General features: G+C 43.4%; 2 protein-coding genes across 3 annotated transcripts in view; one reads left to right on the top strand and one right to left on the bottom strand.

Moving 5' to 3' along the window:
- Positions 1-10,073, top strand: part of wfs1a (Wolfram syndrome 1a (wolframin)) — a 36,528-nt gene extending 26,455 nt beyond the window's left edge. The window contains exons 14-19 of the mRNA XM_071408331.1: positions 2,177-2,362; positions 4,601-4,717; positions 5,520-5,903; positions 6,235-6,321; positions 8,413-8,556; positions 8,696-10,073. Coding sequence (XP_071264432.1) covers positions 2,177-2,362; positions 4,601-4,717; positions 5,520-5,903; positions 6,235-6,321; positions 8,413-8,556; positions 8,696-8,797 — 1,020 coding nt within the window. The 3' untranslated portion in view covers positions 8,798-10,073. The remainder of the gene's footprint in view (positions 1-2,176; positions 2,363-4,600; positions 4,718-5,519; positions 5,904-6,234; positions 6,322-8,412; positions 8,557-8,695) is intronic.
- A 1,886-nt stretch (positions 10,074-11,959) lies between these two features.
- The window catches only part of ppp2r2ca (protein phosphatase 2, regulatory subunit B, gamma a), a 30,368-nt gene continuing 17,733 nt past the window's right edge, over positions 11,960-24,594 (bottom strand). The window contains exons 6-11 of one of the 2 annotated variants that reach the window (XM_071408335.1): positions 18,611-18,775; positions 17,776-17,945; positions 17,125-17,216; positions 16,464-16,539; positions 15,648-15,842; positions 11,960-14,590 (exon numbers count right to left, since the gene is read on the bottom strand). In XM_071408335.1, coding sequence (XP_071264436.1) covers positions 14,573-14,590; positions 15,648-15,842; positions 16,464-16,539; positions 17,125-17,216; positions 17,776-17,945; positions 18,611-18,775 — 716 coding nt within the window. In that variant the 3' untranslated portion in view covers positions 11,960-14,572. Of the gene's footprint in view, positions 15,843-16,463; positions 16,540-17,124; positions 17,217-17,775; positions 17,946-18,610; positions 18,776-24,594 lie in introns of both variants that reach the window. The other variant, XM_071408334.1, reaches the window with a different exon arrangement.

Below are 24,594 nucleotides of genomic sequence, written 5' to 3'. Positions count from 1 at the left end.
ATAATACCACTATAATGCCACTATAATACCACTATAATACCATATAATACCCCTATAATACCAATATAATACCCCTATAATACCAATATAATACCATATAATACCACTATAATGCCACTATAATGCCACTATAATGCCACTATAATACCATATAATACCCCTATAATACCACTATAATACCACTATAATACCACTATAATGCCACTATAATGCCACTATAATACCTCTATAATACCACTATAATACCTCTATAATGCCGATATAATACCCCTATAATACCAATATAATACCATATAATACCCCTATAATACCACTATAATACCACTATAATACCACTATAATGCCACTATAATACCACTATAATACCACTATAATACCACTATAATGCCACTATAATACCACTATAATGCCACTATAATGCCACTATAATACCACTATAATACCACTATAATGCCACTATAATACCACTATAATACCACTATAATGCCACTATAATGCCACTATAATACCACTATAATACCACTATAATGCCACTATAATGCCACTATAATACCACTATAATACCACTATAATACCACTATAATACCACTATAATACCCTATAATACCACTATAATACCACTATAATACCACTATAATACCACTATAGTACCCCTATAATACCACTATAATACCACTATAATGCCACTATAATACCACTATAATACCATATAATACCCCTATAATACCAATATAATACCCCTATAATACCAATATAATACCATATAATACCACTATAATGCCACTATAATGCCACTATAATGCCACTATAATACCATATAATACCCCTATAATACCACTATAATACCACTATAATACCACTATAATGCCACTATAATACCACTATAATGCCACTATAATACCACTATAATACCACTATAATGCCACTATAATACCACTATAATACCACTATAATGCCACTATAATGCCACTATAATACCACTATAATACCACTATAATGCCACTATAATGCCACTATAATACCACTATAATACCACTATAATACCACTATAATACCACTATAATACCACTATAGTACCCCTATAATACCACTATAATACCACTATAATACCACTATAATACCACTATAATACCCCTATAATACCCCTATAATACCACTATAATACCACTATAATACCACTATAATACCACTATAATGCCACTATAATGCCACTATAATACCTCTATAATACCACTATAATACCTCTATAATGCCAATATAATACCCCTATAATACCAATATAATACCATATAATACCCCTATAATACCACTATAATACCACTATAATACCACTATAATGCCACTATAATACCACTATAATACCACTATAATACCACTATAATACCACTATATTACCACTATAATACCACTATAATACCACTATAATGCCACTATAATACCACTATAATACCACTATAATACCACTATAATGCCACTATAATACCACTATAATACCACTATAATACCCTATAATACCACTATAGTACCACTAATGCCACTATAATGCCACTATAATACCACTATAATACCACTATAATACCACTATAATACCCTATAATACCACTATAATACCACTATAATACCACTATAATACCACTATAGTACCCCTATAATGCCACTATAATACCACTATAATACCACTATAATGCCACTATAATGCCACTATAATACCACTATAATACCACTATAATACCACTATAATACCACTATAATACCCTATAATACCACTATAATACCACTATAATACCACTATAATACCACTATATTACCACTATAATGCCACTATAATGCCACTATAATACCACTATATTACCACTATAATACCACTATAATACCACTATAATACCACTATAATACCACTATAATACCACTATAATACCACTATAATACCACTATAATGCCACTATAATACCACTATAATACCACTATAATACCACTATAATGCCACTATAATACCACTATAATACCACTATAATACCCTATAATACCACTATAATACCACTATAATAGCACTATAATGCCACTATAACCCCACTATAATACAACTATAATACCACTATAATCACAGTAGTCTGACTTGGGACACATTTCCACATTGCGTTGGGTCAATAAAGTTTAATCTCGTTCGAATCCTCAGATGATTGTGACGCTGGCCGTGTGCGCGGTGCCGGTGACCCTGAGGCTGTGGACGCGCTTCGGCCTGTCGCTGATGGACGTGTTCCGCTCCATGTCGCAACGCGGCGCCGTCAAGCTCATCCTCTGCTGCGTCACCACGGTGATGCTGTTCTTCTGGATGTACGTGTACCATTCTGAGGGACTGCAGGTAAAGAGGAAGGGGGAGGGGTTTATTCTATACATATTTGAAAGGGGGAGGGGTTTATTCTATACATATTTGAAAGGGGGAGAGGTTTATTCTATACATATTTGAAAAGGGGGAGGGGTTTATTCTATACATATTTGAAAAGGGGGAGGGGTTTATTCTATACATATTTGAAAGGGGGAGGGGTTTATTCTATACATATTTGAAAGGGGGAGGGGTTTATTCTATACATATTTGAGGGGGAGGGGTTTATTCTATACATATTTGAAAGGGGGAGTTGCCTTATAAATCCCTTAAGTGGTTTTTCCTTCTCCTGCACTTTTCTCTGGTCTTTTTAAACCCTCATCACATTGTTTTGTATTTCCTTGTGTTAAAATAAATAATACAGTCATTTAAAAAGACAAAAAAAGGGGTGGGGGGGGGAAAGCAGGACATACAGTGAGATCTAAAACTATTGGGCCAGTGACACATTATTGATTTTTCTGACTCTGTACTCCATCACTTCGGATTTGAAATGCAACAATTATTTCAAGATTAAAGGTCAGACTGTCAGCTTTAATTTGAGGGTATTTTCATCCACATCCGGTAAACCGTTTAGAAATTAGCTCACTTTTTGTACATAGTCCCTCCATTCTAGGGGAGCAAAGGTATTTGGATAAATTCACTTATGTGTATTAATGTAGTACAAAGTGTAGTATTTGGTCCCATCTTCCTAGAACACAATGATTACATCAAGCTTGTGACTCTACAAACTTGTTGGATTACATTTGCTGTTTGTTTTGGTTGTGTTTCAGATTATTTTGTGCCCAATAGAAATTAATGGTAAATAATGTATTGTGTCATTTTGGAGTCACTTTTATTGAGTCACATGCTTGATGTAGTCATTACGTGCTAGGAATATGGGACCAAATACTAGACTTTAGACTACTTCAAAACACATATAAAGTGCATTTTCCCAATGCTTTTGTTCCCCTAAAATGGGGGGGGGGACTATGTGCAAAAAATGCTGTAATTTCAAAACGGTTCACCCGATGACAAAACCATTAAATTAAAGCTGTCCGTCTGCACTTTATTAACCTCTTAGTCGTTGTATCATTTCAAATCAAAAGTGCTGGAAGACAAAGACAAAACAACAAAAGTACCAATACTGTTGGAGCTCATTCTATTACAGTTATGTGAATGTATCTCTGGATGGGACCGTAACTGGGGCTGTACTTGTCTCGCTTTTTACTGGATGGGACGGTAACTGGGGCTGTACTTGTCTCGCTTTTTACTGGATGGGACGGTAACTGGGGCTGTACTTGTCTCGCTTTTTACTGGATGGGACGGTAACTGGGGCTGTACTTGGCTCGCTTTATACTGGATGGGACGGTAACTGGGGCTGTACTTGTCTCGCTTTATACTGGATGGGACCGTAACTGGGGCTGTACTTGTCTCGCTTTATACTGGATGGGACGGTAACTGGGGCTGTACTTGTCTCGCTTTATACTGGATGGGACCGTAACTGGGGCTGTACTTGTCTCTCTTTATACTGGATGGGACCGTAACTGGGGCTGTACTTGTCTCGCTTTATACTGGATGGGACGGTAACTGGGGCTGTACTTGTCTCGCTTTATACTGGATGGGACCGTAACTGGGGCTGTACTTGTCTCACTTTATACTGGATGGGACCGTAACTGGGGCTGTACTTGTCTCACTTTATACTGGATGGGACGGTAACTGGGGCTGTACTTGGCTCGCTTTATACTGGATGGGACGGTAACTGGGGCTGTACTTGGCTCGCTTTATACTGGATGGGACGGTAACTGGGGCTGTACTTGTCTCACTTTATACTGGATGGGACGGTAACTGGGGCTGTACTTGTCTCGCTTTATACTGGATGGGACGGTAACTGGGGCTGTACTTGGCTCGCTTTATACTGGATGGGACGGTAACTGGGGCTGTACTTGTCTCGCTTTATACTGGATGGGTCCGTAACTGGGGCTGTACTTGTCTCGCTTTTTACTGGATGGGACGGTAACTGGGGCTGTACTTGTCTCGCTTTTTACTGGATGGGACGGTAACTGGGGCTGTACTTGTCTCGCTTTGTACTGGATGGGATGGTAACTGGGGCTAAATGCACTCCACTGATTTAATGAAATGTCATATTTAATTTAATATTTGATTTGATTTAATTACATATTATATCTAATTTTATTTAACCTTTAGTTGTATTGAATGAAATGTAATGTTGATGTTTAGGGCTATAACTCGACGTTGACCTGGAGACAGTACGGACAGCTGTGTGGTCCTCCTGCCTGGAAGGTGAAAGGTGTGGCTCAGACACAGATCTTCTGCACACACCTGGACGGACACCAGGTACATCACTTAAACACTCTGACACCAGGTACATTCTGACACCAGGTACATCACTTAAACACTCTGACACCAGGTACATTCTGACACCAGGTACATCACTTAAACACTCTGACACCAGGTACATTCTGACACCAGGTACATCACTTAAACACTCTGACACCAGGTACATCACTTAAACATTCTGACACCAGGTACATCACTTAAACATTCTGACACCAGGTACATCACTTAAACATTCTGACACCAGGTATATCACTTAAACACTCTGACACCAGGTACATCACTTAAATACTCTGACACCAGGTACATCACTTAAACACTCTGACACCAGGTACATCACTTAAACACTCTGACACCAGGTACATCACTTAAACACTCTGACACCAGGTACATCACTTAAACACTCTGACACCAGGTACACCACTTAAACACTCTGACACCAGGTACATCACTTAAATACTCTGACACCAGGTACATCACTTAAACATTCACCAGGTACATCACTTAAATACTCTGACACCAGGTACATCACTTAAACACTCTGACACCAGGTACATCACTTAAACATTCACCAGGTACATCACTTAAACATTCTGACACCAGGTACATCACTTAAACACTCTGACACCAGGTACATCACTTAAACATTCTGACACCAGGTACACCACTTAAACACTCTGACACCAGGTACATCACTTAAACACTCTGACACCAGGTACATCACTTAAACATTCTGACACCAGCTATACTGTAAAGGGAATATTGTGCCATTTCGAACAAAACCTATTTTTTTTCTTCCCAGGTGACATGGACCGGGAGGTTTCGGCAGGTGCGTGTAGCGGAAACTGAGAACGGAGCCCAGTCCGTCATCAACCTGCTGCCGGTGTTCATGGGAGATTGGCTACGCTGTCTTTACGGAGAGACCTATCCTAAATGTGACCCGCTGCGGAACAACTCCACCAACACCTCCACATCCTCAACGGCCAACTCCAACAACCCCGACGCCACAGCAACCGTCGCTAACGCTAACCTCACCGTCGCCGACTACGCCAACGCCACAGTGCTTGGCGTTGCCGTGCCGACGGCCGTCCTCCTCCGGCAGCAGGAAGAGGAGGAGCTGTGTGTGATCAAGGCTTTGGCCAAACACACGTGTCACGTGAAGCGTTACGACAGCTATGTGTTGGAGGTAAGAGATACAGACAACGTTTACATTTTAGTAATTTAACAGACGTTCTTCTACGACAGCGACTTACAGTATTGAGTGTATATATTTTACGCCCTTTTTTCGTACTGGTCCCCCGTGGGAATTGAACTCACTTCCTGGTGTTTCAAGCACCATGCTCTACCCGCTGAGGCCCAAGGGACCGGGACCTTTAATCAGTAATAGTTGTAGATATACTCTGTGTTTTATGATCTGTTATTCATCTGCTTTTACTTCTTTTCATTTTAGTGTTTTAATGTAAAGTGTGTGATTTTATTTTTTTATGTACTTTAATCAAAGTTTGATTTGATTTGAGGTGGGCGTGGGGATGCCCGAGGAAGACGGGGTGCCAGAGGACCGGGCCAGAGACATCAAACTGGTGGCCAGTCATGAGTTCAGACAGGTAAACCCTATTCCTTAGGTACTCATAGAACCCTGTTCCTTAGGTACTCATAGAACCCTGTTCCTTAGGTACTCATAGAACCCTGTTCCTTAGGTACTCATAGAACCCTGTTCCTTAGGTACTCATAGAACCCTGTTCCTTAGGTACTCATAGAACCCTGTTCCTTAGGTACTCATAGAACCCTGTTCCTTAGGTACTCATAGAACCCTGTTCCTTAGGTACTCATAGAACCCTATTCCTTAGGTACTCATAGAACCCTGTTCCTTAGGTACTCATAGAACCCTGTTCCTTAGGTACTCATAGAACCCTGTTCTAACGATGACATTATAAACCTGTTGCTGTTGGTGTTGTCCAAAGCCATGTATTTACAGAGTTTGGCCTTTCATAGTGCATAAATCTCACTGTCCTAACTCTCTAAATATAATAAATAATAATGCTCTGTTGTGAGTTTGGCCTTTCATAGTGCATAAATCTCACTGTCCTAACTCTCTAAATATAATAAATAATAATGCTCTGTTGTGAGTTTGGCCTTTCATAGTGCATAAATCTCACTGTCCTAACTCTCTAAATATAATAAATAATAATGCTCTGTTGTGAGTTTGGCCTTTCATAGTGCATAAATCTCACTGTCCTAACTCTCTAAATATAATAAATAATAATGCTCTGTTGTGAGTTTGGCCTTTCATAGTGCATACATCTCACTGTCCTAACTCTCTAAATATAATAAATAATAATGCTCTGTTGTGAGTTTGGCCTTTCATAGTGCATAAATCTCACTGTCCTAACTCTCTAAATATAATAAATAATAATGCTCTGTTGTGAGTTTGGCCTTTCATAGTGCATAAATCTCACTGTCCTAACTCTCTAAATATAATAAATAATAATGCTCTGTTGTGAGTTTGGCCTTTCATAGTGCATAAATCTCACTGTCCTAACTCTCTAAATATAATAAATAATAATGCTCTGTTGTGAGTTTGGCCTTTCATAGTGCATAAATCTCACTGTCCTATCTCTCTAAATATAATAAATAATAATGCTCTGTTGTGAGTTTGGCCTTTCATAGTGCATAAATCTCACTGTCCTATCTCTCTAAATATAATAAATAATAATGCTCTGTTGTGAGTTTGGCCTTTCATAGTGCATACATCTCACTGTCCTAACTCTCTAAATATAATAAATAATAATGCTCTGTTGTGAGTTTGGCCTTTCATAGTGCATACATCTCACTGTCCTAACTCTCTAAATATAATAAATAATAATGCTCTGTTGTGAGTTTGGCCTTTCATAGTGCATAAATCTCACTGTCCTAACTCTCTAAACATAATAAATAATAATGCTCTGTTGTGAGTTTGGCCTTTCATAGTGCATAAATCTCACTGTCCTAACTCTCTAAATATAATAAATAATAATGCTCTGGTGTTATCTCGGTGTTCTCATTAAATAACGTTACTTTAAAATAATTAACCTATTAAAAACTGGGGTCTCCCGAATGTAAAATGTATGTATGCATGAACGTAAGTAACTTTGTATAAAAGCATCTGCTAAAATTCCTAAATGATTACCCCAAATTATTATCTTAAATTATTATGATTATCCTAAATGATTACAATTATCCTAAACGATTATCTTAAATGATTATCTTAGATGAGTATCTTAAATGATTATCCTAAATGGTTATGATTATCCTAAATGATTATCTTAAATGGTTATGATTATCCTAAAAGATTATCCTAAATGGTTATGTTTATCCTAAATGGTTATCCTAAATGCCTAAATGATTATCCTAAATGATTATCTTAAATGATTATCCTAAATGGTTATGATTATCCTAAATGGTTATGATTATCCTAAATGATTATCCTAAATGGTTATGATTATCCTAAATGGTTATGATTATCCTAAATTATTATCCTAAATGATTATCCTAAATATTTATCCTAAATGGTTATGATTATCCTAAATGATTATCCTAAATGATGATCCTAAATGGTTATGATGATCCTAAATGATCATCCTAAATGGTTATCCTAAATGATTATCCTAAATGATGATCCTAAATGGTTAAATTATGAATCTGTTGGTGTTGTCTAGGTGTTGCTGCGCCTGCAGCCCGGCAGCCTGGTGGAGTTCAGTACCACGTTAGAGGGTCGTCTGGGGGGCCAGGTCCCGTCCTTCGAGCTGAAGGCCATCTACTGTCTGGACTGTGACTCCTCCCTTCTGACCGCTGCCGGACAGGTAATATATAATAATAATATGCCATTTAGCAGACAATTCTATCCAAAGACACTTAGTCACACTTGCATACATTTTACACACTGTCCTGGCATTGCAAGCTCTACCAACTGACTTACAGTGTCTGTCCTTCTTTCTGCAGGTGAAGATAGAGAGAGACTGGAGACGGACCACCCTCAACTCCGTCAAGTTCGCCTTCGACTTCTTCTTCTCTCCCTTCCTCTCGGCACGTATCGACGTGTGACGGGACGGCAAAGGAGAGAAATGTAGTGACGGGGTGGAAAATACACGAGGAATAGATGGATAGAAGGATTTCAATTCAGTACAACTTTATTTTGTCCTGGAATGTTTTAATGTGTACAATAGTTTACCTTGTCTCCCCCCCCCCCCCCTTCCTGTCCTAAAGGATCAACGTGTGACCAGCCAGTGGTGGAAGAGACAGTGGCAGCCATTTTTCAAAATGGACTAGCGGGAAAAAAATAGGAAATGAAGGAATGAAGGAATTCAATTCAATACAACTTCATTTGTAGAGCAACTTAGTGATTTAAAGGGATGGATTGATGGACAGATGGACGGAGGCGTGAAAAGGGGCGTGTCTCTGGTTGGAACACCCGAAAGGGAACGGTTGCTACAGTTACTCAGATGCTGCAGTTCTCTTCTGGAAGCCATTTTGTAATCATTTTTTTTATGAGTTGGCTCGTTACCACGGCAACGAGCAGCGGCAGCGTTTTTTTACGACGGGATGGACGGTTGGGTCAGATTGTATCTAATCGGGCAGAAACACCCGGGGAGCTGAAATCAAAGGAGGAAGTGGGTCATCTTTTAAACTGCATTACCTGAATGTATTTCCACTGTAGAGGTCGTTGTTCAACGGGAAACAGTTCACTAACAGAGTGGTCTTTAAACGGGGGGGAACCTGGAGGAAGACGCTAGGGAATAATGGTGAATGAAGATTTCAGAGGAACAGTCCTTACAAATATAGTGTTAAGACTTGTGTATTTAACTGTCTTAGGAACACACGGATGACTTGTATGTGGAATATGTAGCATATCCATATAGTACTAGAACTATTTAATGTGTGTGTATGTATGTATGTATGTATGTATGTATGTATGTATGTATGTATGTATGTATGTATGTATGTATGTATGTATGTATGTATGTGTGTGCGTGTGCGTGTGCGTGTGCATGTATGTATGTATGTATTTGCAGTGGTTTATCTGAAATGTAACTGTTGGATGTTTCCCAGCTAGCACATAACGTTCTAAAAACCATATGTTAACCCGAGTGGCACAGCGGTCGTAAGGCACCGCGTCTCAGCGCTAGAGGCGTCACTACAGACCCTGGTTCGATCCGGGGCCTGTATCACAACCCGGCCGTTATCGTGAAGTCCCATAGGGCGGCGCTCAATTGTCCCGGCGTCGTCCGGGGTTTGGCCGGCATAGGCCGTCATTGTAAAATAAGAATTAGATGTTAAGTGGCTTGCCTAGTTAAATAAAGGGAAGGAAAATTATCTTAGAGTTTGGTGAGAGTGTGTTTGTCCTGGGGTTATATTGCATACAACGTTCTAATAACGTTTCCTATAGGTTTCCTCATGGTTCTATTTAGTCACGTTCTCAGAGAACGTTCAGAGAACATTAAGACACAACGTTCTTCTTTGGGAATTTCAGGACTTCAGCATAACATTATCTACAGGTTTTCACAGGTTTCCTCGTGGTTTTACTTAGTCATGTTCTCAGAGAACGTTCAGAGAACATTAAGATTTAAAGTTCTTCTGTGGGAATTTCAGTTCTTCAGCATAATGTTTCCTTCAGGTTTCCTCGTGGTTTTATTTTCAAGTCGTGTTCTCAGAACATTAAGAAATCTTTACATAAAAACCACAAAGAAAACATTAGAAAGAACATTATTTAAAAACGTTGGTATGTTCAAAGAATGTTGTAAGAATGTTATTTAAAAACATACATTCTGTTCTCAGCATCTACAAAACACTCTCTATGCACTAGCTTGTTAAGTGTGTAAATTAAAATTGGTACCTTTTTTAAAATTTACAAACTTTAAATTGAAATATAATGAATGTTACTGTTTCTCTTTTTGAAAATTATGAGAAATATTATACTGATGGAATAATGTCCTACTCACCAGATACATTCACTGTCTTACAGTGGGGGGGGGGGGGGGGGGGGGACAAGCAGGAAATCCTGGGAATTTAATTGAAAGTTACTGGAATTGTACAACCTTACACACAGATATAGACAACAACAACAACCAACAACAACAACCAACAACAACAACCATGACATGTTCAAACACGTCTTTGAGAAACTGAAACATGTTCTTGATCTATATTTGGTCCCTGGCCAGTGTATCAGCCGTCCGTTAGCTCTGAGTCTCAGTTTCACTGTCTGTTCCACTCAGTCACAGCTTAGGTTGGTGTTGTGTAGCTTTGGCCCCGTTCACACTCAGATTCTGCAACTGATCTAGAACACATTGGACACAATGGTTGTGATCTGATTTATTTTTTGTGATGCAATGAAGAGTTTGTTGCAGATCCATTGAGCGGTGTCTCCACACGCTTGTGTAGTTTATTTGTGTGCAGATAAAACTCTATGATACAACTGGCATCCCAACCGTTGTGCCAAATGTGTTGTACGTCCGTTGTATACGGGGCCACTGTCACGACTTCCGCCGAAGTCGTTCCCTCTCCTTGTTCGGGCGGTGTTCGGCGGTCGACGTCACCGGCCTTCTAGCCATCGCCGATCCACTTTTCATTTTCCATTTGTTTTGTCTTGTCTTCCCTCACACCTGGTTTCAATTCCATCAATTACATGTTGTGTATTTAACCCTCTGTTCCCCCCATGTCCTTGTCCGGAATAGTTGATTGTAAGAGTTTGTCCACGTTATGTCTGGCGAGCGGAGGGTTTCGTCCCATTGTATTTATTTATTTACTTGTTTTTGTTCACGGTGATTTTTATTATTAAACTGCACCGTTGTAACACAGTCTTTGCTCTTCTGTGCCTGACTTCTCTGCCGCCAGTACGCACGTATTACAGCCACTGTGGTCTTGCTTCTGCTTTGCTTGCTCTTGGTCTAGGACGGGTTACCGTAAAGCACTTTCATTAGGGTCTAGGCCGGGTTACTGTAAAGCTCTTTCATTAGGGTCTAGGCCGGGTTACTGTAAAGCTCTTTTACAGCACCAGGCCTCCTGTAGGATGTGATGACCCCAGGAGGAAGACATGAATAGAGCAGCAGGCCTCCTGTAGGATGTGATGACCCCAGGAGGAAGACATGAATACAGCACCAGGCCTCCTGTAGGATGTGATGAGCCCAGGAGGAAGACAGTCGCCCACAAACAAACAATGTCACACAAAAACACAGTTTCATCAAATAATCAACACCACGATTGATCCTCAGATTCACATTATTTAATTTATTTTTGTATACACATTCCTTCATCAAGTGTTCATTGGGAGTGTTTAGATAACTATTAGTTATACAGGTATGATAGATATACAACGACAGTAACACTGGATAACATGCTACTGTTGCAATGGTCCTGACCACAGCACAACAACACTCTTACTGATTGGTTAGCCGTGAGGTTGCCGCGCTGACGCCACTACACTACTGTGTATGATTGGAGGAGAGAGAACTCAAGCGGTGTGATGTCGCGGAATCCCAGATTGACCCTTTAAACGAGTGGCCACCAACCCAGGACGAGAATCAATCCCAGATTGACCCTTTAAACCAGTGGACACCAACCCAGGACGAGAATCAATCCCAGATTGCCCCTTTAAACGAGTGGCCAGCAACCCAGGACGAGAATCAATCCCAGATTGACCCTTTAGACTAGTGGCCACCAACCCAGGACGAGAATCAATCCCAGATTGCCCCTTTAAACGAGTGGCCAGCAACCCAGGACGAGAATCAATCCCAGATTGCCCCTTTAAACCAGTGGCCACCGACCCAGGACGAGAATCAATCCCAGATTGACCCTTTAAACCAGTGGACACCAACCCAGGACGAGAATCAATCCCAGATTGACCCTTTAAACTAGTGGCCACCAACCCAGGACGAGAATCAATCCCAGATTGACCCTTTAAACCAGTGGACACCAACCCAGGACGAGAATCAATCCCAGATTGACCCTTTAAACCAGTGGCCACCGACCCAGGACGAGAATCAATCCCAGATTGACCCTTTAAACCAGTGGCCACCGACCCAGGACGAGAATCAATCCCAGATTGACCCTTTAAACGAGTGGCCACCAACCCTAGAAGACCATCAGTACAAGCTGTGCAGGCTTTTGTTCCAGCCCTGCACTAACTCACCTGATTTTGACTAATCCACTTGATTAGCTATATTCAAAGTGTGTTGTTGGTGGTCTGGAACAAAATCCTGCACAGTCTCACTATATAACTCTGACTCTATGTAATGGTTGACCACTGAGATAACTAGGTCAGACAGACAGACAGACAGACAGACAGACAGACAGACAGACAGACAGACAGACAGACAGACAGACAGACAGACAGACAGTATTTACAGAACATGGTGGATGACATGAGAATACGATCAACCTAGTATTCCCTTTATAGGGCACTACTTCTGACCAGAGCCTTATGGTCCCAGGTAGTGGAACCCAGAGGTGCACTATATAGGGAATAGGGTCCATTTGGGTCAGAGCCTATGTGAGTGGATGGATGGAAGCATAAGTGATTTAGTAGCTCGGGTAGAAGTTGCCCTTAGGCACAGATCTAGGATCAGCTTGTCCAGGAGTGTCCAGATGAGTCACCAGGTGTCTAGATTCATCCAGATGGGTCAGCAGGTGTCTAGATGTGTCCACATGGGTCACCAGGTGTCTAGATTCATCCAGATGTGTCACCAGGTGTCTAGATTCGTCCAGATGAGTCACCAGGTGTCTAGATTCATCCAGATGAGTCACCAGGTGTCTAGATTCGTCCAGATGAGTCACCAGGTGTCTAGATTCATCCACATGGGTCACCAGGTGTCTAGATTCGTCCAGATGAGTCACCAGGTGTCTAGATTCATCCAGATGAGTCACCAGGTGTCTAGATTCGTCCAGATGAGTCACCAGGTGTCTAGATTCATCCAGATGTGTCACCATGTGTCTAGATTCATCCAGATGAGTCACCAGGTGTCTAGATTCATCCCGATGTGTCACCAGGTGTCTAGATTCGTCCAGATGAGTCACCAGGTGTCTAGATTCATCCAGATGTGTCACCAGGTGTCCAGAAGTGTCCAGATGAGTCACCAGGTGTCCAGAAGTGTCCAGATGAGTCACCAGGTGTCCAGAAGTGTCCAGATGTGTCACCAGGTGTCCAGAAGTGTCCAGATGTGTCACCAGGTGTCTAGATGTGTCCAGATGTGTCACCAGGTGTCCAGAAGTGTCCAGATGGGTCACCAGGTGTCTAGATTCATCCAGATGGGTCAGCAGGTGTCTAAATGCATCTAGATGGGTCAGCAGGTGTCTAGATTCATCCAGATGGGTCACCAGGTGTCTAGATTCATCCAGATGGGTCAGCAGGTGTCTAGATTCATCCAGATGGGTCAGCAGGTGTCTAGATTCATCCAGATGGGTCACCAGGTGTCTAGATTCATCCAGATGAGTCACCAGGTGTCTATATTCATCCAGATGAGTCACCAGGTGTCTAGATTCATCCAGATGTGTCACCAGGTGTCTAGATTCATCCAGATGGGTCACCAGGTGTCCAGATGGGTCACCAGGTGTCTAAATTCATCCAGATGAGTCACCAGGTGTCTAGATTCATCCAGGTGGGTCACCAGGTGTCCAGATGGGTCACCAGGTGTCTAAATTCATCCAGATGAGTCACCAGGTGTCTAGATTCATCCAGATGAGTCACCAGGTGTCTAGATTCATCCAGATGTGTCACTAGGTGTCCAGAAGTGTCCACTCTCACCAGCTGTGTGTAAAGGTGTCCGGTGTATCCAGGTGTGCTGAGGTGTTGTGATCATAAAGGGAATCCGTTAAACGGGACGTCTAGTGACGTGCTGTTGACTAAAACAACAATAAAATCAGTGATTGGATCCACACACTGGGTCACTGCGGTCTGGACACACACACACACACACACACACACACACACACACACACACACACACACACCACCTTCCTCTGTCTTTAGACACCTTATAGACCGAACTCAGGGGTGTCCAACTCATTCCCCTTATAGATCGATCTCAGGCCTGTCCAACTCATTCACCTTTTAGACTGATCTCAGGCCTGTCCAACTCATTCACCTTATAGACTGATCTCAGGCCTGTCCAACTCATTCCCCTTATAAACTGATCTCAGGCCTGTCCAACTCATTCCCCTTATAGACTGATCTCAGGCCTGTCCAACTCATTCCCCTTATAGATCGATCTCAGGCCTGTCCAACTCATTCCCCTTATAGACTGATCTCAGGCCTGTCCAACTCATTCCCCTTATAGACTGATCTCAGGCCTGTCCAACTCATTCCCCTTATAGACTGATCTCAGGCCTGTCCAACTCATTCCCCTTATAGACTGATCTCAGGCCTGTCCAACTCATTCCCCTTATAGACTGATCTCAGGCCTGTCCAACTCATTCCACGGAGGGACTAGTCTCTGATGTTTTTGTTATTTCCTTTCAATTTGTGTCCAACAATCAATGCGTGTGCCCGTGTGTGTGTGTGTGCCTGTGTGTGTGCCTGTGTGTGTGTGTGTGCGCCTGTGTGTGTGTGTGTGTGCCTGTGTGTGCACATGCGTGCGTGTGTTTAACGACTACTTCTCAGTCCTGTTCCTGTGTCTGGACCCTGTCCTAAATGGACTTAAATGGTATTTGAACCCAGGTCTGGACCCTGTGTGTCGGGGCTGACCCGGTGCTAAATGGTATTTGAACCCAGGTCTGGACCCTGTGTGTCGGGGCTGACCAGGTGCTAAATGGTATTTGAACCCAGGTCTGGACCCTGTGTGTCGGGGCTGACCCAGTCCTAAATGGTATTTGAACCCAGGTCTGGACCCTGTGTGTCGGGGCTGACCCAGTCCTAAATGGTATTTGAATCCAGGTCTGGACCCTGTGTGTCGGGGCTGACCCGGTCCTGGAAGATGTAGAGGTTGTTGGTGGAGGCGATGGCGATGATGTTCTCCTCGGGGTGCCAGGCCATGTGGAGGATCTTCTTAGTGAAGTCCAGACTGTCCACCCCCACGTCGCCGCGACGACGCTTGCCCCCGGTGTAGATCCGTCGCGTCCGCAGTACAGCTCGCGGCTTACTGGTCTCTCGCCACGCCTCCAGGGAGGGTGGAGAGAGAGGAGAGGAGAGAGGAGAGAAAGAGAGGACACGTTTAGAGCGGGCAAATTGAAATCTGGACCAGAAAGTCGTTTCATTATTTTCCTCTGATCAGATTAGACCTGGTGACATCATCAGCCAGCAGTTCTCCACACTGGGATTTCAGTAGCACAGAGACTTATGTTAGCGTCTTACGTTAGCGATTTACGTTAGCGTCTTACATTAGCGATTTACGTTAGCGGCTTACGTTAGCGGCTTACGTTAGCGGCTTACGTTAGCGGCTTACGTTAGCGGCTTACGTTTGTGACTTACGTTAGCGGCTTACGTTAGTGGCTTACGTTAGCGGCTTACGTTAGCGGCTTACGTTAGCGGCTTACGTTTGTGACTTACGTTAGCGGCTTACGTTAGCGGCTAACGTTAGCGGCTTACGTTAGCGGCATACGTTAGCGACTTACGTTAGGGAGTTACATTAGAGACTTACCTTTGTGAGTTACGTTAGCGGCATTCCGTTAGCGGCTTACGTTAGCGGCTTACGTTAGCGGCTTACGTTAGCGGCTTACGTTAGCAGCTTACGTTAGCAGCTTACGTTAGCGACTTGTGTGTTTGATTATATATGCTTACCTCCAGGGTCACGCCCCGCCCCGTCTCCCTGTCAAACATCCGGAAGAAGCTGTTGTACGCCCCCGTCATTATCACGCTGATGAGAGGGGAGAGGAGGAGGGAGAGGAGGAGAGAGAGAGGTAGTAGAATGAGGAGAGAAGATGGAAGGGGGGAATGACAGAGGGACAAAGAAAGGGAGAAGAAAAGGATGAGATGGAGAGAGGGAAGGGTGGAGTTGGGACAGGAAGAGAAGGAGAGATGGAGAGAGGGAAGAGTGGGGTTGGGACAGGAAGAGGAGGAGCGATGGAGAGAGGGAAGGGTGGAGTTGGGACAGGAAGAGGAGGAGAGATGGAGAGAGGGAAGAGTGGGGTTGGGACAGGAAGAGGAGGAGCGATGGAGAGAGGGAAGAGTGAGGTTGGGACAGGAAGATAAGGAGAGATGGAGAGAGGGAAGGGTGGAGTTGGGACAGGAAGAGGAGGAGAGATGGAGAGAGGGAAGGGTGGGGTTGGGACAGGAAGAGGAGGAGAGATGGAGAGAGGGAAGGGTGGGGTTGGGACAGGAAGAGGAGGAGAGATGGAGAGAGGGAAGGAGAGAAGGGATTGATTTTGACATTTCCAAAGCTCTTCTCTGGGATTGATTCATCTGTGGGATAAAGCCTCAGAGTAGACGAAGACGCACACACCTGTCGGAGCTGTTCCAGACACACTCAAACTTGTCAAATATGCAGTCGTTCTCGTACAGAGAGCACAGCTTAGTCCTCAGGTAGTCATGAACCTACAGAGAGACAGACATGAGAGAAGAAGGGAGGGAGGGAAGGAGAGAGGGAGAGGGAAGGAGAGAGGGAGAGGGCAGGAGAGAGGGAAGGAGAGAGGGAAGGAGAGAGGGAGAGGGAAGGAGAGAGGGAGACGGAAGGAGAGAGGGAGAGAGAAGGCGAGAGGGAGAGGGAAGGGAGAGAAGGAGAGAGGGAAGGAGAGAGGGAGAGGGAAGGAGAGAGGGAAGGAGAGAGGGAGAGGGAAGGAGAGAGGGAGAGGGAAGGAGAGAGGGAGAGAGAAGGCGAGAGGGAGAGGGAAGGAGAGAGGGAAGGAGAGAGGGAGAGGGAAGGAGAGAGAGAGGGAGAAAGAAGGAGAGAGGGAGAGGGAAGGAGAGAGGGAGAGGGGAGGAGAGAGGGAGAGGGAGAGGGAAGGAGAGAGGGAGAGGGAAGGAGAGAGTGTTGACAGAATTTTCCAAGCCATTCATTTAATGTGTGTGTGTGTACATGTGTGTGTGTGTGCATGCATGTGTGTTTCTGCGTGTGCCTAATGTGTGTGTGTGTGTGTGTGTTTAGCGGGCTGACCTGGTAGGTTTCGACAGGGCCTTTCTCCATGTGTAAGTCCCACACCTTGGCCGTCAGGTAATCCCTGGTCAGCAGGTACCGCCCGTTGTGACTGAACTTCACATCCGACACCGACGACACGATCTCAGAGAAGAATGAACGACTTCCTGGGTCCTCTGGTTCCTCAAAGACTGGAGGAAGAGAGAGAGGGAGGTGGAGATGAGAAAAGACAAGGGAGAGGAGACAGGGAGGAGAGGAGATGGGGAGGAGAGAGGAGACGGGGAGGAGAGAGGAGACGAGGGGAGAGGAGAGTAGAGGGGAGGAGGGAGAGGAGATGAGGGGAGAGGAGAGGCGACAAGGGGAGATGAGAGGACGGAGAGGAGATGAGGGGAGGGGAGAGGAGAGGAAAGGGAGAGGGGAGAGGAGATAGGGAGGAGAGGGAGATGAGAGTGGAGAGATGAAGAGAGGGGAGGGAGAGGAGAGAGGGGAGAGGAGAGGTAGAGGAGACGAGGGGAGAGATGAGGAGAGGAGATGAAGGGAGAGTGGAAGGAGAGAGGAGTGTAGAGAAGAGGAGAGATGGATATCACAATTTAGGGGGGTAAATTCCAATCTGGACCTGAGGCCAGTTCTACTGCTGATTAAAATGAAGGACTGATTTAGACCTGGGACACCATGTGGGTGGAAGCCAGTTCTACTGCTGATTTAAATGAAGGATTTAGACCTGGGACACCATGTGGTTGGAATTAATTATCAGGCAGAACAGAATCAGCAGTAGTCGTCCTCTGGACCTCGAAGAGTAAGATTTGAATACCCATGATTTAGAGACTGACAGTCATGGATTTTGTCCTCAACTCACGTTTGGTGTGTTTGTCGCAAAGTGCCGAGGCCCTCATGTCACAGAGACGTAGAGTTCCCTTACTGCTACTGTAGACAAACAGGTGACAGTGGTGAGGATGGAACTCTGCTGCTGTTATCACCTCCGTTAGCTCCTCCATGTTGGCTGGCTTGATGTCCACTATGTCTGAAGGAGGGATACTCAGGTAGAACAACACAGGACTATGTCTAGAGGAGTAGATACTCAGGTAGAATAACACAGGACTATGTCTAGAGGAGTAGATACTCAGGTAGAATAACACAGGACTATGTCTAGAGGAGTAGATACTCAGGTAGAATAACACAGGACTATGTCTAGAGGAGTAGATACTCAGGTAGAATAACACAGGACTATGTCTGGAGGAGTAGATACTCAGGTAGAATAACACAGGACTATGTCTGGAGGAGAGATACTCAGGTAGAATAACACAGGACTATGTCTAGAGGAGTAGATACTCAGGTAGAACAACACAGGACTATGTCTAGAGGAGTAGATACTCAGGTAGAACAACAGGACTATGTCTAGAGGAGAGATACTCAGGTAGAACAACAGGACTATGTCTGGAGGAGAGATACTCAGGTAGAACAACAGGACTATGTCTAGAGGAGTAGATACTCAGGTAGAATAACACAGGACTATGTCTAGAGGAGTAGATACTCAGGTAGAACAACACAGGACTATGTCTAGAGGAGTAGATACTCAGGTAGAACAACACAGGACTATGTCTAGAGGAGTAGATACTCAGGTAGAACAACAGGACTATGTCTAGAGGAGTAGATACTCAGGTAGAATAACACAGGACTATGTCTAGAGGAGTAGATACTCAGGTAGAACAACACAGGACTATGTCTGGAGGAGTAGATACTCAGGTAGAACAACAGGACTATGTCTGGAGGAGAGATACTCAGGTAGAACAACAGGACTATGTCTGAAGGAGTAGATACTCAGGTAGAATAACACAGGACTATGTCTGGAGGAGAGATACTCAGGTAGAACAACACAGGACTATGTCTGGAGGAGTAGATACTCAGGTAGAATAACACAGGACTATGTCTAGAGGAGTAGATACTCAGGTAGAACAACACAGGACTATGTCTGGAGGAGTAGATACTCAGGTAGAATAACACAGGACTATGTCTAGAGGAGTAGATACTCAGGTAGAACAACAGGACTATGTCTAGAGGAGTAGATACTCAGGTAGAATAACACAGGACTATGTCTGGAGGAGAGATACTCAGGTAGAACAACACAGGACTATGTCTGGAGGAGTAGATACTCAGGTAGAATAACACAGGACTATGTCTGGAGGAGAGATACTCAGGTAGAACAACACAGGACTATGTCTGGAGGAGTAGATACTCAGGTAGAATAACACAGGACTATGTCTGGAGGAGAGATACTCAGGTTGAACAACACAGGACTATGTCTGGAGGAGTAGATACTCAGGTAGAATAACACAGGACTATGTCTGGAGGAGTAGATACTCAGGTTGAACAACACAGGACTATGTCTGGAGGAGTAGATACTCAGGTAGAATAACACAGGACTATGTCTGGAGGAGTAGATACTCAGGTAGAATAACACAGGACTATGTCTAGAGGAGTAGATACTCAGGTAGAATAACACAGGACTATGTCTAGAGGAGTAGATACTCAGGTAGAACAACACAGGACTATGTCTGGAGGAGTAGATACTCAGGTAGAACAACACAGGACTATGTCTGGAGGAGAGATACTCAGGTTGAACAACACAGGACTATGTCTGGAGGAGAGATACTCAGGTAGAACAACACAGGACTATGTCTAGAGGAGTAGATACTCAGGTAGAACAACACAGGACTATGTCTAGAGGAGTAGATACTCAGGTAGAATAACACAGGACTATACTCAGGTAGAACAACACAGGACTATGTCTAGAGGAGTAGATACTCAGGTAGAACAACACAGGACTATGTCTAGAGGAGTAGATACTCAGGTAGAACAACACAGGACTATGTCTAGAGGAGTAGATACTCAGGTAGAATAACACAGGACTATGTCTGGAGGAGTAGATACTCAGGTAGAACAACACAGGACTATGTCTAGAGGAGTAGATACTCAGGTAGAACAACACAGGACTATGTCTGGAGGAGTAGATACTCAGGTAGAATAACACAGGACTATGTCTGGAGGAGTAGATACTCAGGTAGAATAACACAGGACTATGTCTAGAGGAGTAGATACTCAGGTAGAATAACACAGGACTATGTCTAGAGGAGTAGATACTCAGGTAGAACAACACAGGACTATGTCTGGAGGAGTAGATACTCAGGTAGAATAACACAGGACTATGTCTAGAGGAGTAGATACTCAGGTAGAATAACACAGGACTATCTCTAGAGGAGAGATACTCAGGTAGAATAACACAGGACTATGTCTAGAGGAGTAGATACTCAGGTAGAATAACACAGGACTATCTCTAGAGGAGAGATACTCAGGTAGAACAACACAGGACTATGTCTAGAGGAGTAGATACTCAGGTAGAATAACACAGGACTATGTCTAGAGGAGTAGATACTCAGGTAGAACAACAGGACTATGTCTAGAGGAGTAGATACTCAGGTAGAATAACAGGACTATGTCTAGAGGAGTAGATACTCAGGTAGAATAACACAGGACTATGTCTAGAGGAGTAGATACTCAGGTAGAACAACACAGGACTATGTCTGAAGGAGTAGATACTCAGGTAGAACAACACAGGACTATGTCTGGAGGAGTAGATACTCAGGTAGAACAACACAGGACTATGTCTAGAGGAGTAGATACTCAGGTAGAACAACACAGGACTATGTCTGAAGGAGTAGATACTCAGGTAGAACAACACAGGACTATGTCTGGAGGAGTAGATACTCAGGTAGAACAACACAGGACTATGTCTAGAGGAGTAGATACTCAGGTAGAACAACACAGGACTATGTCTAGAGGAGTAGATACTCAGGTAGAATAACACAGGACTATGTCTAGAGGAGTAGATACTCAGGTAGAATAACACAGGACTATCTCTAGAGGAGAGATACTCAGGTAGAACAACACAGGACTATGTCTAGAGGAGTAGATACTCAGGTAGAATAACACAGGACTATGTCTAGAGGAGTAGATACTCAGGTAGAATAACACAGGACTATGTCTAGAGGAGTAGATACTCAGGTAGAACAACAGGACTATGTCTAGAGGAGTAGATACTCAGGTAGAACAACAGGACTATGTCTAGAGGAGTAGATACTCAGGTAGAATAACACAGGACCATGTCTAGAGGAGTAGATACTCAGGTAGAATAACACAGGACTATCTCTAGAGGAGAGATACTCAGGTAGAACAACACAGGACTATGTCTAGAGGAGTAGATACTCAGGTAGAATAACACAGGACTATGTCTAGAGGAGTAGATACTCAGGTAGAATAACACAGGACTATGTCTGGAGGAGTAGATACTCAGGTAGAACAACACAGGACTATGTCTAGAGGAGTAGATACTCAGGTAGAACAACACAGGACTATGTCTAGAGGAGTAGATACTCAGGTAGAACAACAGGACTATGTCTAGAGGAGTAGATACTCAGGTAGAACAACACAGGACTATGTCTAGAGGAGTAGATACTCAGGTAGAATAACACAGGACTATGTCTAGAGGAGTAGATACTCAGGTAGAACAACACAGGACTATGTCTGGAGGAGTAGATACTCAGGTAGAACAACACAGGACTATGTCTGGAGGAGTAGATACTCAGGTAGAATAACACAGGACTATGTCTGGAGGAGTAGATACTCAGGTAGAATAACACAGGACTATGTCTGGAGGAGTAGATACTCAGGTAGAATAACACAGGACTATGTCTAGAGGAGTAGATACTCAGGTAGAATAACACAGGACTATGTCTAGAGGAGTAGATACTCAGGTAGAATAACACAGGACTATGTCTGGAGGAGAGATACTCAGGTAGAACAACACAGGACTATGTCTGGAGGAGAGATACTCAGGTAGAATAACACAGGACTATGTCTGGAGGAGAGATACTCAGGTAGAATAACACAGGACTATGTCTAGAGGAGTAGATACTCAGGTAGAATAACACAGGACTATGTCTGGAGGAGTAGATACTCAGGTAGAATAACACAGGACTATGTCTAGAGGAGTAGATACTCAGGTAGAATAACACAGGACTATGTCTGGAGGAGAGATACTCAGGTAGAACAACACAGGACTATGTCTAGAGGAGTAGATACTCAGGTAGAATAACACAGGACTATGTCTAGAGGAGTAGATACTCAGGTAGAATAACACAGGACTATGTCTAGAGGAGTAGATACTCAGGTAGAACAACACAGGACTATGTCTGGAGGAGTAGATACTCAGGTAGAATAACACAGGACTATGTCTGGAGGAGTAGATACTCAGGTAGAATAACACAGGACTATGTCTGGAGGAGTAGATACTCAGGTAGAATAACACAGGACTATGTCTGGAGGAGAGATACTCAGGTAGAATAACACAGGACTATGTCTGGAGGAGTAGATACTCAGGTAGAACAACACAGGACTATGTCTGGAGGAGTAGATACTCAGGTAGAATAACACAGGACTATGTCTGGAGGAGTAGATACTCAGGTAGAATACCACAGGACTATGTCTAGAGGAGTAGATACTCAGGTAGAACAACACAGGACTATGTCTAGAGGAGTAGATACTCAGGTAGAACAACAGGACTATGTCTAGAGGAGTAGATACTCAGGTAGAATAACACAGGACTATGTCTGGAGGAGTAGATACTCAGGTAGAATAACACAGGACTATGTCTAGAGGAGTAGATACTCAGGTAGAACAACACAGGACTATGTCTGGAGGAGTAGATACTCAGGTAGAACAACACAGGACTATGTCTGGAGGAGTAGATACTCAGGTAGAACAACAGGACTATGTCTAGAGGAGTAGATACTCAGGTAGAACAACACAGGACTATGTCTAGAGGAGTAGATACTCAGGTAGAATAACACAGGACTATGTCTGGAGGAGTAGATACTCAGGTAGAACAACACAGGACTATGTCTGGAGGAGTAGATACTCAGGTAGAACAACACAGGACTATGTCTAGAGGAGTAGATACTCAGGTAGAATAACACAGGACTATGTCTAGAGGAGTAGATACTCAGGTAGAACAACAGGACTATGTCTAGAGGAGTAGATACTCAGGTAGAATAACACAGGACTATGTCTAGAGGAGTAGATACTCAGGTAGAACAACACAGGACTATGTCTGAAGGAGTAGATACTCAGGTAGAATAACACAGGACTATGTCTGGAGGAGTAGATACTCAGGTAGAATAACACAGGACCATGTCTAGAGGAGAGATACTCAGGTAGAACAACACAGGACTATGTCTGGAGGAGTAGATACTCAGGTAGAATAACACAGGACTATGTCTAGAGGAGTAGATACTCAGGTAGAATAACACAGGACTATGTCTGGAGGAGTAGATACTCAGGTAGAACAACAGGACTATGTCTAGAGGAGTAGATACTCAGGTAGAATAACACAGGACTATGTCTAGAGGAGTAGATACTCAGGTAGAATAACACAGGACTATGTCTAGAGGAGTAGATACTCAGGTAGAATAACACAGGACTATGTCTAGAGGAGTAGATACTCAGGTAGAATAACACAGGACTATGTCTAGAGGAGTAGATACTCAGGTAGAATAACACAGGACTATGTCTGGAGGAGTAGATACTCAGGTAGAACAACACAGGACTGTAGCTAGCCTGATTAACTGTACAGTAGTAGATGTGGTGGTTGTAGCTAGCCTGATTAACTGTACAGTAGTAGATGTGGTGGTTGTAGCTAGCCTGATTAACTGTACAGTAGATGGATGTGGTGGTTGTAGCTAGCCTGATTAACTGTACAGTAGATGGATGTGGTGGTTGTAGCTAGCC

Source organism: Salvelinus alpinus, chromosome 6, assembly GCF_045679555.1.
Source record: "Salvelinus alpinus chromosome 6, SLU_Salpinus.1, whole genome shotgun sequence".
NCBI lineage: Eukaryota > Metazoa > Chordata > Actinopteri > Salmoniformes > Salmonidae > Salvelinus > Salvelinus alpinus.
The sequence above is the reverse complement of the archived record's forward strand: the minus strand, read 5'-3'. Positions and strand labels throughout refer to the sequence as shown.